Source organism: Rattus norvegicus, chromosome 3, assembly GCF_036323735.1.
Source record: "Rattus norvegicus strain BN/NHsdMcwi chromosome 3, GRCr8, whole genome shotgun sequence".
Classification (NCBI taxonomy): Eukaryota; Metazoa; Chordata; class Mammalia; order Rodentia; family Muridae; genus Rattus; species Rattus norvegicus.
This window is the reverse complement of record NC_086021.1, coordinates 97,691,740-97,706,437: the sequence shown is the minus strand read 5'-3', so window position 1 is coordinate 97,706,437 and position 14,698 is coordinate 97,691,740. Positions and strand designations below refer to the sequence as shown.

At 48.3% G+C, this 14,698-nt stretch overlaps 2 protein-coding genes across 13 annotated transcripts in view; one reads left to right on the top strand and one right to left on the bottom strand.

The window, feature by feature from the left end:
- The window catches only part of Cstpp1 (centriolar satellite-associated tubulin polyglutamylase complex regulator 1), a 167,909-nt gene extending 165,647 nt beyond the window's left edge, over positions 1-2,262 (top strand). For 9 of the 10 annotated variants that reach the window (XM_039104523.2, XM_063283294.1, XM_039104520.2 and 6 more), the window contains one exon: positions 79-811. In XM_039104523.2, the coding sequence (XP_038960451.1) occupies positions 79-253 (175 nt within the window). In that variant the 3' untranslated portion in view covers positions 254-811. Of the gene's footprint in view, positions 1-78; positions 812-1,988 lie in introns of those variants that run through there. The other variant, XM_017591556.3, reaches the window with a different exon arrangement.
- On the bottom strand, positions 2,192-14,333 carry Arfgap2 (ADP-ribosylation factor GTPase activating protein 2). 3 transcript variants are annotated; one of them, XM_006234530.5, is made up of 17 exons: positions 14,107-14,333; positions 13,818-13,936; positions 13,255-13,327; positions 12,495-12,626; positions 12,331-12,411; positions 11,504-11,585; positions 11,229-11,285; positions 10,611-10,652; positions 10,210-10,262; positions 9,649-9,785; positions 9,429-9,560; positions 5,575-5,703; positions 5,361-5,495; positions 4,317-4,443; positions 4,071-4,164; positions 3,843-3,961; positions 2,192-3,362 (listed from the first exon to the last, which is right to left on the bottom strand). In XM_006234530.5, exons 1-17 carry the CDS (start codon positions 14,176-14,178, stop codon positions 3,342-3,344), a joined length of 1,605 nt encoding a protein of 534 aa, XP_006234592.1. In that variant the 5' UTR covers positions 14,179-14,333; the 3' UTR covers positions 2,192-3,341.
- Between the last annotated feature and the right edge of the window lie 365 nt (positions 14,334-14,698).

The window sequence follows — 14,698 nt, the reverse complement described above, 5'->3', positions numbered from 1 at the left end:
CAAGTCTAAGTGTAGAGGGTCCTGATCTCTGAATAGGAGACTCATCACATCACCTTCTGGGCTTCTTTCCTTCTTCAGGCTGGTCCAGGTCCCAGGCCTGGTCAACTCCATCACTGCCACTTCTGAGGCCAGCTGCCTGCCTTCCCGAACCCCTCCCCGGGTTGGTTCCCCATGGAAACCCCTCCATCGCTCCCGCAAATTGGATGCAGAGAGCGATGGCTCCACTGAAGAGACAGATGAGTCCGAGACTTGAATCTGAAGGGTCCCATCTGTGGCCTGTACCTTGTTCCCACCCTGCTCTTGCCGCTCTCACCAGACTTCTCCCACATCACTATGCGGCCCTCTGCTGGAGAGAATGGTGAATAACAGTCCTCATAAGACCAGCCTAGTTCAATAATCCCAGAGATCCTCTAACTCATGCTCTAAGCAACCTTTTGGTCCCTAAACTGACATGCTGTCCCACAGGCCACTTCAGCACAGGGAAGAGTGTTGGCTTTAGTCTTGTTGGCAGAGCTGCTTATGCTTTACGTACAGTGTTGTCTCAGCCAGCCCATGATCCTCCTAGTAAGGGTAATTTTTCACAGCTCCTTTAGAAGGGAAACATGAATTAGTAATGCAGGGTCTTCATGGTGGAGGGTGACTCCTGAGAGCATGTGCTGGGAAGACGTATCAACTGGCCTTCTGCTGGAGTGATCAGTCACTAGCTGGAATAAGAGGGAGGATGGGCAAGAATTTCACTTTTAAAATCTGCTTCAAGTTTGTATCAAATAGTCAAATCTGTTAAATGAATAAAGTCCCTTGTGTCTGGTAAGCAATGAGTCTAAAGCCAGTAGGCTCTGGGGAGGGGAAGGGAAAATGTGACTTGGGTGGTTTTCTGACTGGACGTGAGGTGGAACCTGGGGGCCATTCCAGGATGGAGACCTGCCTCAGCTGACAGAGGACTGGCCTCCCACAGATGAGGACAGCCATTCAAAGCAGGTGTTCTGAACATGGCCTCCAGAACATGTGAGTGTCAGGTTCTCTCTCCCTGGCCACAAGAACTAGAGCTGCAAGCCTTTTCCAGAGTTCCATTAGATGTTCGTGAAGACCAGTTTAGGGCAGTGGTGCACATCTGCACAAAGCAGGCCTAAGATTTTGAAGAAGAGACTGGAAAAGGTCAGAGTTATTCTTATCTTTCTTGAATGAGGTAGATCTCTAAAAAATAAAATTCACTAAGGAGTCATGGCAGAATAGGCTGCCTGCTCCAAGGCCGATATCACCATTTACTGGACACATAATTTCCTGCATTCTTCCTTGCCAATGGATGATTACAAGTGGCTTCCAGAAGCCCTGTGGTACCAAGCCTACCTACAGGCATCTGAGTGAGCCCTCAAAGGTTCCTCAAATTCTGGTGTGTACCAGAACCAGAGAAGCTTGTCACAGTGCCATTTATCAAGCTGGAGTCCTACTATACCAAGTTAGCATTGGAAACAGAAATCATGTATTTAAACACCCCAGATGATTCCAGGGAACTTGGCTCCCTGTACCTGCCTTTCTAACCCTCTATTTCCCAGAGAGGCTTATAACTAACAAAGTGGCCTTAAAAGGGTTTACACATAGCATCCCTAACTCTTCCAAAATATTTTATATCTATTTAAATTTAAATATATATTTAGGGGTCGGAGGTTTAGCTCAGTGGTAGAGCACTTGCCTAGCAAGCGCAAGGCCCTGGGTTTGGTCCTCAGCTCCGGGGGTGGGGGGGAGTCTTCTTCTATTAAATATATATTTAAAATGCTTTTCCAAGCATTTTAGTACCTTTAGCCAATGCTGAAACAGGAGGATTTCAAGTACAAAGCCAGTCTGAGGTATGGAGACAGTCTCAAACACAAAGCAGAGCTCCGTTGACAAGCAGGTCCCTGTCTGCTTCCTGTGATGAGGTGCTAAACCACTGAGGTTGCAGACAAACTAAAGGACCAACTAACACCACCTCTTTCCTCCACGTGCAACAGGGTGGTGAGGTCGAGGCTGTACCGGACCCCGCGGCAGCAAAGGGGCAAGGAGCCAGGGGCCTTTGGCTTTCAGAGAAGAGACAAGCTGGAGGCCCCGGAGAGAGTGCCCTCAGCTTTGGCACCGACGCCCAACCCATATCGGTGGGAGCCCAGAGAGTGAGCGAAGGGCCACACTGGGCAGGGAGGCAGGATGGAGAGGACACTGACCCGCAGGGCCCCGTGGGGGCTTTATTTTGACACCACTTTGTTTCAATACAAACAGTGCTGAAAGAAAGTCATGTCCCTCTGGGGAGGGATGAGGGAAGAGTGGTCGTTGTTTGGGAGCCCAACCTGCAAGCCACAGGTAGAGGTTGGGCCCAGACTGCCAGCGTGGCAGGGTGAGATGGCACCAAGGATGACACAGTGCATGGCCCAGCTGCCAGTGTTTGGAGCCTGCAGCTGCAGGTCCTCAAGCTCTCACTGGTTGATGGGGTGCTGTCCAGGACCCCTAAACCCAGGATGATGCAGAGGATAAAAGCTGAGCTCCAGGGGCTTCTTTCTCTCAGAGTCTCAGCTTTCTCAGCTAATAGGTTCACAGCATCCAGGCAGGACACAGGTGAGACTCACCATGGGGCCAAGCAGGACACAAAAAGAGAGGACCTCAAGCATAGACAGAGGGTGCTGTGATCCACAGGAATGGTAGGTAAAGGCTCTCAAACACCCAGGCAGAAGTCAGCCTCCAAGGGACAGCTGTGACAACGGAAGATTGCTCAGGCCTCCAGGCTGATCCCAAATAAAACCTTCAGGTACCAAGCAAAAGTTCTAGCTCTTAGTGAGCTACCAGGGTCCTTCTCCTAATCCATCCTTCCCTGGAACCCAGAAGAGGCCACTGACAGGAACAGCAGTGGCAAATCCATAACTTCCCCTCAAGGGCTGATACAGCACAACTCTTGCTAGGCCTCCCCTGCCTCCAGAAGATGGAGGCCCAAGCCCTCAAACCACCTACAAGGATCCTAGAGCCTGCAAAGCCTTAGGCCTTCCCTCGTGGGGAGAACTAGACCCATAAAGCCATCCTGATGGACTCCTCCCCTCACTCCCAGTACAGCAGGCCAAGCAGCAGCAGCTTTGGGGCAAGACCAGAGGGAAGGACACTAGCATGGAGGGAAAGTGTGAGGGATGGGGACAAGGACTCAAAGCACAGGCTGAGGACAAGGGCTGATGCTGACCATTCCCCTTGCCAAGATCCCCCAACTCATCCAACTCACACACCACACACACAAAGTCAAAATCCCCAGATCCACAAGATAGGCATCTCTGGCCTGGGAATCAGGGTTCTTGCTGTCACCACCACAGGCCTGAGCCATGGAGCCTGGATCAGTAGGAACCGTAGCGATCCTGAGTGGGGAGAATAAAAACACAAAGTCAGAATCTCTAATCTGCAGGAGCTCCCCCAGTATACACAATGCCTCCCCAGCGCATCCACAGCAGAACTAGGGCTGGCTGCTGCAGAGGGCTGGGGACCCCATGTTGGAAGTATGTGATGGAAGCTGGAGTGAAAGCCACCTAGATACTAATGAAAAGGAAAGTCCTGCCTGACAGAACCTGGGGGGTTAGGGGAGAGCAGTAGCTTAGCCAAGGTCCCCAGCTCCGGAAAAAAAAAAAAAAAGAAAAGTAAAACAAGCTTAGCCAAATCAGTGCAGACACATTATCACCTTAGGGAGAGGCTTAGCCCAAAAACAAGGATGGAGAGTAACTTTCCTGCTGAGAAAATCAAGTGATCTCTACAGAGCTGGCCAGGGCTAGTTAGCAGTATATCTAGATACAGTAGAAGGCAAACCTCAACAATTCTTCCCAGGTCCAGTAGCCCAGCCTCACCTGTAAAGAATTCATCACACCATTGGCCAGCACAGCCATCTTGCCAGCCACAGACTTGACACCCTGCTTAAACTGGGCAATGTCAGCTGTAGGAAGTACATTCCCCAGAGATACAGTTCCTGTAAAATTAAGGGAAGGGGTGATCAAGAGCTCTGCAAGAAGCCCGTCCCAGCAACAGGGCACTCCAGCTGTGCTCATTCGGTGTCTGCGACAACACGGAGGCCCTACCTCCTCCATGAGCTCCATCCACATCCCCAAAAAGGTCTGAAGAGCTGATGGCACTGCTGCCCGAAAGCTGCTGTAACCGAGACCTGGCTTCATACTGTGTTGGAGAAAAGACAAGGTCTGGGCAATCTTTGGCCAGTGATAAAAGAACTGATTTATGCCAAATTAGGTTACCTACTGCTGAAGCCCAAGGACAGACAGGGAAGCTCTGGCTGCTGCCTGCTGTGCCAAGTACACAACTTCACTAACCTCAGAGTCCACCTCTCGACCAAAGAACATGTCAGACGAGATGGCTTTGGCTCCTGCGAACTTCTGACGTGCTTCACTGGACTCAAGACCTGAGATCCGACTCTCCACTTCCCTCCGACTTGTGGTTCTGTGGGCAAGTGCAGAACATCTCTGTCCCTTCTCATTACCACCAGGGAAAGTGGATTCAGAAGCCAAAAACTGTACCCATAACTTTCTGGCCATGGCTTATCATCTGTCCTGCAACTCTGGGATTCAAGAACCTTTCCCCCTAGTGAATACCCTACAAAAGAATGCCAAGAGGTCCTCTCCCTTTTCTTCACTGAATCCAAGGCACAAAGAGCCTCAATCTAGACAGAGTGGAGTATGGACAGAGTGGAGTATGGTTCTGAGGGCTTAGGCTCACAAGAAGGCCCTATTATCACTGCTGCTGTCCTTGTCCTACTCAGAATCTGAAGTAACCAGGTCTGTTTCCCTGGCTTACACCCACTCTCCTGCTGTAACTATTCAGTACCATGATCACTGTTTCAGAATCATGCTAATGTGGATAGGAGGGCCACGCCACTTCACTCCTGATGAAGGCTCTAGGCTGGGGGTTTTACAACTGTCCTTCCAACAACCCAGTGAAGTTATTTCTTATGTCATATTTTACAAATGGATAGTCTATAGTAACAAAACATTGTTCATAGTGAGTAGAGTGAGAGTTTTAAAAAAATAAGGGGCCTACCAGGTGGAAAACATGGGTTTGATCCCTATTCTGCAAACAATCAAAACTTGAAGCATATAGTCACCTTTGGAAGGGACATCAGAACTGAAAAAGAAAAGCAGGCTCCTCCCACCATAAAACAGATCCCAATCCAAGGCTTCCCACCTGTCTAGTGAATGGTCACAAGCCATATGTGGCTATTTACATCTGCTAAAATTACATTAATAACATTAAAAACTCAGTTCCTCAGCTGCACTAGCTTAACAGCCATACAGCTAGTGCAGGTACCAAACCCTTGCATCACTGCAAATTCTGCAGACAGCACTGCCTGCCCACACTACCTTTCTGAAATAGGCCGGATGCTGGAGATGGTAACTTCAGGTTCCTTCTCTTCTACCCTGTCCATACCCCAGGCTGCATCTGAATCCCAGCGGGAACCAAAAGTTTCTCCCAAAGAAAAGGGGTTATCCTTGTACCTAGGGAGATATCAGAATAGCTCAGAGAAACCTGTAAAAGAACAAAACAGTCAAGTCTATGCCCCAGCAACAGCCTTACTTTGGGGGTCCAGAAGCAAATGTTCCAACATCATCAAACAAGTCAAGTTGTGAACGGGAAGATTTTGCACTCAGCGGGGTTTCCTGCTCAATCATCTGCATCTCAGACAGCACAGAGTGGGAGATGGAGCTGTGGGGAAAGCACAGCAGGCCAAAGGCTGGCAATAAGCATCAACAGTTCATAGACCAAGAGCAGAGGCTAGGCTGATGGGTCTGTTTCACCACCCACCACCCACCACCCACCACCCACCACCCACCACCCACCACCCACCACCCACCACCCACCACCCACCACCCACCACCCACCACCCACCACCCACCACAGTGTGGCTCCCTGCCTGTGTGCTGCACTGGGCCAGTTCAGGCAAAGAACTATGTTCCATGACCTGGGACCACACTCAGAAATGTTAACATACCAGCTTTGTTCTCTCAAAAGGCTTGTCCCAAGACAGTGGCTATTGGTGGTTATCTGAATAATGTACACCAGCCTCCATTCCTCCCCTTTTGGTTTTTGGTTTGCATTTTCTAAGGAGACTGGCTATGTGACCCGGATCTTCCTCCCTCAGCCTTTCCAGGGTTGGGATGACAGGCATGAGCCACCATGCCCAGCTCCATCTCCATCCTTACTTAGTGCCATTACACCACAGACTCTCCTTCCTGAGATCCTGACAAATGTACACATGCACAAAACAGAGTGGAAACACCTGAAACCCTCATGGGATCACGGTGAGCCCTTACTCTTCCATCTCTTAGAAAAGAAAAGAGGAAGAAACTGCGTCTCCTAGCACAGGGTCTGGCCATACACCAAGACCTGGATCTGCCAGTGCTCCCTAGAGTGGGTGGCAGCACAGCCAATGCCTCACCCCTGTCAGGATCCCTTCGGTTCACACAAACTCACTAATAGATTCCAAACTGAAAACTGCCAAGGAATGAATATTTTGCAACTGGATTTTAAATAAGGTGGACTAGATTTAAGTAAGAGATTCTATTGCACTGTAAAAAAAAAGAAAAAAAAGAACACACAGGGGCTAGAGAGAAGGCTCAGAGGTCACTGCCACTTTCCCAAAGGACATGTGTTTAATTCCTGGCACCCACATGCAGCTCACAACTATCTAACTCCAGTCCCAGGTGACCCAATATTCTCTCTGACCATGAGTCATCCTTGCCTATGTAACTACTTTGAGGCCAGCCTGAGCTACATAAGACTGTCCACAAAACAAAAGACTGGCCTGTTTGAGGCCAGCCAGGACCAATGAGACGCTGTCTCAAACTAACAAGCACACAGACATCTACACACTCCTGCACTTCACTAATGACCCTAGTGCTTACACTAGCAGCATACCAGGGATCACTCCCTAGGACTTGGCAGGGGAGAAATGCTTCTACCAAGGTGCTCTCTGACCTCCACATGTGTGCCATAGGACATGTAGGCATACATACATACATACATATACATACATACAAATTTTAAAAAAAGTAAATAAGAATGTAATTTTAAAAGATTTAGTAGGAAAAAAAGATTTAGTAGGGGTTGGGGACTTAGCTCAGTGGTAGAGCGCTTGCATAGCAAGCGCAAGGCCCTGGGTTCGGTCCCCAGCTCCAGGAAAAGAAAAAGACAAAATAAAAGATTTGGTAAATGTTGGTAAGAGAGCTCGGTAGGTAAAAAAGCACTCACTACCAAGTCCAGTGGCCTGAATTTAACCCTGGAGTCCAGACAGTGAAAGGACATGATCACAGATACACACACGCACACGCACACACGAAAAAAATGTAATAATGTAAAAAACCTTATAGACACTTATATCATACACGAACACACAGATGTTCACACTTCTGCACTTCACCAATGACACTAGTGCTTACACTAGTGCACACACAGAAAAGGAATAAGGTAAATCCAAGTATATGTTCTGAAAGATTAAATTTCAAGTCAGACTTGCCTTGGAGGGTATAGTAGCACAGGCCTTTAATCCCAGCACTTGGGCAGAGGCAGGCAGATCTCTGAGTTAGAGGCCAGCATAGTTTACAAAGTGAGTCTAGGATAGCCGGAGCCACACAGTGTTAAAAAACAAAACCAAAAATAAACAACAAACAAAACTACAAATGAATTTAGAATGAAAAAGTCAGCTCATTTGCCGACTGCAAGGTTCGGAGCGTTGAGGAAGCTGCTTAGCATCTCAGGATCCTCATGTGCACAGAGGTAGCGAAGTCCTTACCACGTCTAAGACATTCCTCATAGGGAGCCCAGGCCTCCTAAGAAGAGCCATGGCACATGCTAACTGCAGCCAGGACCTTGTCAATGGCATCAGCAGATATTCTTCTACTTCTTTTTCTTCATCATCATCATCATCACCATCAGTTCTCTTTTGAGACAGAGTCTCCCAGAACCCAGTCTTATTTTGGATTCCTATGTAGCCAAGATCACTCTGAACTCCTGATCTTACCCACTTCTACATTCCAAGTGCTAGGATCCCTGGTGCATGCCACCTTGCAGTTACATTTTAGCACAGGTTAGCCTGGAACTTGCTATATAGCCAAGAATCACCTTGAACCTCTGACCTTCCTGCCTCCGGAGTGCTGAGATTACAGACTTATACCGACACACTAGTTTTATATAGTACGGAGGACTGAACTCAGAGCTTCATGCATGCAAGGCAAACACACTACCAAGCAAGCTACATTCCCAGGCCCACATATTTTAATTTTTAAAAGACATAAAAAAAATCTATTACTATCTTTAATTCCAGCAATTGGAAGGTAGAGGCAAAAGAATTTCTGGGAGTTTGAGGCCAGCCCAGATTGAACACTAAGACCATCTTAAAAAACAAAGTCATGCTCACAGCCATCTGTAATGGGATCTGATGCCCTCTCTGGTGTGTCTGAAGACAGCTACAGTGTACTCATATATAAAATAAATAAATCTTTGAAAAAAACCACTATTACTGAAATCTCTAAATAGTAACTCAAAATGCTTCAGAGAGCAGCTCTGCTTTTGTTAAGCAAAGCACAGAACAAAAACCAAGTAGTTCTAGAACAATAGACTCCTAGCTAGGCAGTGGTGGACACACACACACACACACACACACACTCTCTCTCTCTCTCTCTCTCTCTCTCTCTCTCTCTCTCACGAAAACACACACAGGACTCCCCAGAGGCATTAGAAGTGTGGGATAGGGGCTGGGGATTTAGCTCAGTGGTAGAGCGCTTACCTAGGAAGCGCAAGGCCCTGGGTTCGGTCCCCAGCTCCGAAAAAAAAAGAACCAAAAAAAAAAAAAAAAAAAGTGTGGGATAGTTTGAGGTATTACAGTATCTGGTAGGACGAATGGCATTTACTAGACAAGGACTAAGAAAGCAAAAAGCCCTAAGGTTCTTTTTTTTTTTTTTAAACATTTATTTATTATGTATACGTTATACAGCTTTCTACCTGCATGTATGCCTGCAGGCCAGAAGAGGGCATCAGACCTGATTATAGATGGTTATGAGCCACCATGTGGTTGCTGGGAATTGAACTCAGGACCTCTGGAAGAGCAGACAGTGTTCTTAACCTCTGAGCCATCTCTCCAGCCCCCAAGCCCTAAGGATCTTAGGTCTTGGAGAAAAAAGAACTGTTCAGTCACAAAGCAGTCATATTAATAAGTGTTATCCTAGCCTGGAGTAAAACAGCACCTGATCCTGCTCACTTAAGCAATGAATACACGTGGGCCAACCACTGTCCTAGGCACTTTAAGACAACAAAATAATTCTCTCTTCAGCCTCAGAAGACTAAGCAAGGAACCCTGACTCACTAGGTACAGCCTGTTCTGGCTCCCAGAAAAACAATGGCATTTTTCTAATACACCAGAGCCCTAGCCTCACCTTCGGGACACCAAGCCCATGCCCAGCCTTTCAGCCTGCTCTCGTTTCTTTCCTTCAAGGTTCTGTAGCTTTTTCTCCTCCTTCTTGCGATCAATCTGGAGCTCCTGGTAGGCCAGACGCATGGAGGCAACCCTGGAAGGAATGAACACTCAGAGGCTGCCACCCATGCCACCTGTCACCAACCCCCACACAAGCCAAGGGCACCACAGCAATCACGCACATGGACTCTTCTGCCTGCTTCTTGGCATCAGCTGCCTGCTGCTCTCGGAGCTTCTCTGCCACCTGGGCCTGCCGCTCAATCTCAGTAAAGCTCTGGTTGCTCACCTTCTGAGCTCCCAGGCCTTTCTTGGCACCCAGCTGAAGAGAAAACCATGTGATGTGGGGTCTGGCCAGCCAGTCTCCTCAGCTCCCTCCCCAGTGTGGTCACTGTAGTCACACCCACAGTGAAAGGGATCCTCCTCCTTAGGGTCCAGTGAGCATTCTAAGACAACAGTGGTTCTGCTTGGCACAACCGCCGCGCAGGTCTCAGGAATGAAGACAACAATTAATGCTGACTGGGGCCTGCTATGTGCCAAGTTCTCTAAATACTAGATGTGCTTGATCTAGCTTACTGCCCAGAAGAAAGTACTGGTAGCTTACTGTACCAGGAGTTAAGTAACTTTATATCACTTTCACAGACAAGGTTCAGACAAGTTTAGTACCTTTGCCAGTACATGGGGAGAACTGAAGGAGCCCAACTCCAGCTCACAACCACCCTACAATATTGTCTCATCCCACCTACCCCTTTCTTAGCTGCTGCTGGCTTCTTCTTGCCAATAATGGAGCTTTTCAGTTCTGTGTGAGGAAGAAGGTGAGCATGAGCTAGGACAAAGGAAGGTCAGAGAAGGTGGCTTAGTCCACACCAAGCAGCTTCACAACAAGAGCATGTAAAAAGAACTCCTTCAGATGGAAAGGCAAAAACTGCCACCACCAGATCCAGCCGAGACTGTTCAAGCCAAAACCAGACAAAGTTAGGGGAGCTTGCTGATGCCCAAAAAGTCACAGTAAGAGCCTAGACCCGAGGCACAAAAGACAAAGTACCCAACCAAAGTAACAACTGTTAGGCAGGGAAATTGCTCAACAGTCTCAGCTGCTAATGCAGGGAGCTGGCAAGCAGGGCAGGTGTCCCAAACCCCTGGTTACCTCTGGTAGAAGAGAGCCCTTTAGCTGACAGATACATGGATTCTGGAGGAGAAACAGACGTGTGGCTAACAAGGGCCTGCCCCAGAAGCTTTATAAAGCTCCCAAACCCAGAAGCCTATAAAGAGCCTGCTTCAAAGTCTGCCTTCGCACATAATCAGCTGGACAGTCACTGGCTTCCTGCCCCATCCCCCAAGAGTCAACAGAACAAACCAAGGTCAGCAAAGGAATTATTTACCATAACCAAGTCTGAAGGCCACAGAAGAGTGGGAAAAGGCTGAACTTTGAAAGGACAGTATTACCTCTAGCCATGAGTAGCTTAAAGCTAAACCCATACCCTGGAAATGGACGAAACGAGCCAGTCCTACCTGACACCAGTCCCATTCCAGCCTCCCATCTTGTGGCTAGATCTACTCCCACACTCAAAATGGCAGCCCATACAGAATTGTCAGTTCAAAGGCTCTGAGGTCAACATGGCAGTCAGAGCTTCAATTCCAGTGCCTACCCAAGAGGGGTCAGCTGCTCAGTGTGCTGTGGTTAGTTCACGTGAGTAGGCAACAGAGATCTGGAACAAATATTGCCCACTTTCTCCCAGCCTCCCACACCTGCCAGCTGTCATACCCAGAGAGGCTTGGGGTGAGGTTCCAAGCAGATCAGTGTTGGGGCCAGGTTCAGGTTCTGTGGAAGCAATTGACAGGAGTTACATTAAGGAGGTGGTAAGACAGGAGTCACTGGCTTTCCTCAGCTTGCCATCAAAAGATGTATGCCCACTCATTCCTCCAAGGACTAAAGTGAAACCTTCTCCGAACTTCTATGTCACTGGCCAAGTGTCCACTTCATATACCCTAACCCTTTTCCAGGCCCAAGCACTTTGTCGAGATCTGGGCTGAACTCACGCGCCAGGCTACTGCTCTCTGAAGGTAGGGCTGGTTGCTGGGTCCCTGAAGGATCCGTGGCTGCTGTATCCCAAGCAGGGGCCTAAAAAGGAAGCCAGATCATGGAGGCCTCAATGAGCCCTCCTAAAAAACCACAGCTACCTGTGGATGGGAGGCACTGCTCCCAGCTCTAAGACAAAACTGGAGATTAGCAATTATACTCACCAGTTACCATGGGAGAAAAATGTAGGAAAATAGCATCTTCAACTTATAGCCCAACTCATTCCCCTAACTGATAAAGCAGTAACAACTCTGGCCATGCACAGGCACAAATCCCTGGGTGCTCACAGATACAGCAGGTTCAGCTGAAGTAACTATGTACAGACTCTATCAAGTAACTATGTCTCCATTTTGGAAACTGAGCTTTGCTAGGTTAAGTCACTTGGCCACATCACAGAAATACTTGCAGTGAAGCTGGGATGTGACCTGAGGCTTTAACTTCAATACCCACTGCCAACAGAGGGGAGGCCTTTCTTATATACAGGTGGGTCACAGGAGAGGCGATCCTCATTGTCTCCAACTAATGTTCCTTTCTGGAAAATCTAGAAGTTGTTTAGGATCCCTGAGACTTCTTGAGCTTTCCAACTTTTCTCTACTCTAGAATCCATTTCTAAGGAGGATTCCACTGCATTCCCTTAAGAAGCAGGCAGTAATTACCAATTCTTAGCTACAAAACATTCTCTGAGACATTATACCTAAACACAAGAATTTATGTCATGATCACAAAAGGGTATTATAGCCTTGGTAAGTAAAGCATTTATCAGAGGAAATATCCCTGTGGTACTCACCTGAGTATGCTCTGTGAAGAAATCAGAGTCTTTCTTCTCTGGAGAGTGACTAGGAGCACTGTTCATATTGTCTATCCAAAGCTGAAAGGGAGGAGAGACACTGTGAAACTCAGGGTTGTTAACATCTCTTATCCCAACACCCTAGCCCAGGAACCAACACTCACATCAGTGCCGTGCCTAGCCAGAGCTGTACTCCCTAACTGCCTGATCTTCTCTCGGTACATCTGGGCAGCTCGGCTGTTATATTTGGTGTTAGCATCATTGGCCAGACATCCATGTTGGCGGAAAAAAGCAGTCTGGAGAGCAGACAGAGGAAGTAATATGTATTTACTCTCAAAGAGAACTGTATTCACACTATAGGAAACATTTTACTAAACAATTGGGGTATTATTTATACAGACTGACACACTACTGACACCAACTGATTTTCATAGAGGTAAAGGTCTTCCAAAATTCCTTTTCAAAACAAGACAGGAACAACAACAACAACAACAATAACAACAACAACAACAACAACAACACCTTAATTTTTGTTATTATATGTGCACCTCACATAACTGACCTCACTCTTCCCTCATCCAAAAATTCCCCAAAACAAAACCCAAAACAAAACACCATGCCATCCCCTCCCTGTGAGACCAGGGAATGAAGTCTAGGGAACTAAAGAATGTATGTACCTCTCACTCCAGCTATCCTCCCAAGGAGCCCACAAACCCCCAATGACTATGGAGACGAACTACATTGGGCTTTTCCAGAGAGCACTGTCTAGTTCAGTTTGTACTTAATTAAGTCTCTTTGAAAGTGTGTGGCATGTTCCAGAGCTGCAACCTCTCTGAACTGAGAAACCAAACTCACTTCTAAGAATCAAAGAAAAGTTACTACTCAGGCAGAAGGATAGGGTGGAGGAAGGTAAAGGAACGTTACCGCATTGGCATTCCCGCCGACCTGCATACACCTCAGCTGCAACCAGCTCCAGTTCGAATCCAACTCTGTGGACCTGTGTACAAACACTGAGCGTCAACTACCCGTTGACACCAAAGCATGCTTCCCTATCAAGACCAAACCTGTCATTTGGCCTCAGGCTTCTGTGGGTGTCCAGGAACCAGCACTCACTGTCCCATTTCCTCCTCTCTTCCCTGTATTTGAAATCATTGCTCTTCACCTAATCCAAAGGGTACTAATTATTTCTGAAAAGGAGATCCAAAATGAGGTCGACTTCTCAGGAATGCAGGCACGGGTTTGGCTCTCCTCCAAGAGTGGTCAAAAGCACACTAGAGATCTATTGGGCTAATCTTTCTTCAATAGCAAGGTCAATGCATCTAACTTCTCCCCAAATTGATCCCGAGTATCTTGTTAACTGTGAGGAGAAAAGCCCGCCAGGAGGTATCCAAACACCGAGTTCAGAAAGGTCCAATTCCTAACGTCCTCTCCTCTCTGACCATACATACAGCCCCTGTGAAGGCACAACACCCTCACACAGAACCTACCTGATAAAGCTGAGATGAACACCCAAGGAGCGATGCACTCCAGAGCAGTCAATACACAAAAATACACCATACGTGATGCTGGCCCAACTAGGACTCTTGGCTCCACAATCGAAACAGGCCTAAGTGGAAGAGGCGACGAGTAAATGGTTAGGGCCCAGAGTCGAGGCCCAGCGCTAGAAACCACAAGAAAGCCTCCAACCTCCGTCCCCGCCGCCCTCTCTCAGACCCTAGAGGACAGGAGACGTCTTCTCCGCTGGCGCCAGGACCCGTGCCCCTCCCGCCCAAGCACCTTGTTGGTGGGAATTGCGCGAAGCCTCTTAAAAAGAGTCTGGATTTCGCTCTTGCTCGGGCCCGCCGCCATTTTCTCTTCTTCCCAGACACAACCCCGACCGACAGGTCCCGGCGCGGGCCAATCCTTGACGGCGAAGGGAGGCTAACCGCGCCGGTCCCGACAATGCCCTGACCCGCCTACGAGTAGAGTGATTCGACCATATCTGGGCCAATGAACGTCGGGCGGGACTGAAACATGACGTCACAGCCGGGAGCTCCACAATGGGTCTGAGAGTGAACGCCGCGCCGCGCCTAGCCAATCGGCAACCGGAACGGGCTACGGCTCGTGGGTTGGCCCAAATTTCCTCGCGAGTTCCTGTTGAACGCCAGAACCCTACGTGCTTAGTTCGACTACTGCCTGTGGGCCACAGGCAGATATCCATGGCAACAGACTCTGTGATGAGTTACTGATAGATGAGTAATGATTAACAATCTCCCAAGTGCTCCTGGTTCCATCGGGAAGACATTGGCAGGGCTCCAGCTCAGCTCACAATCCAGCAACTGGCCTGGAGCAGAGGCTCTTCCAGTCCAGATTACGCCACTGAAATTCC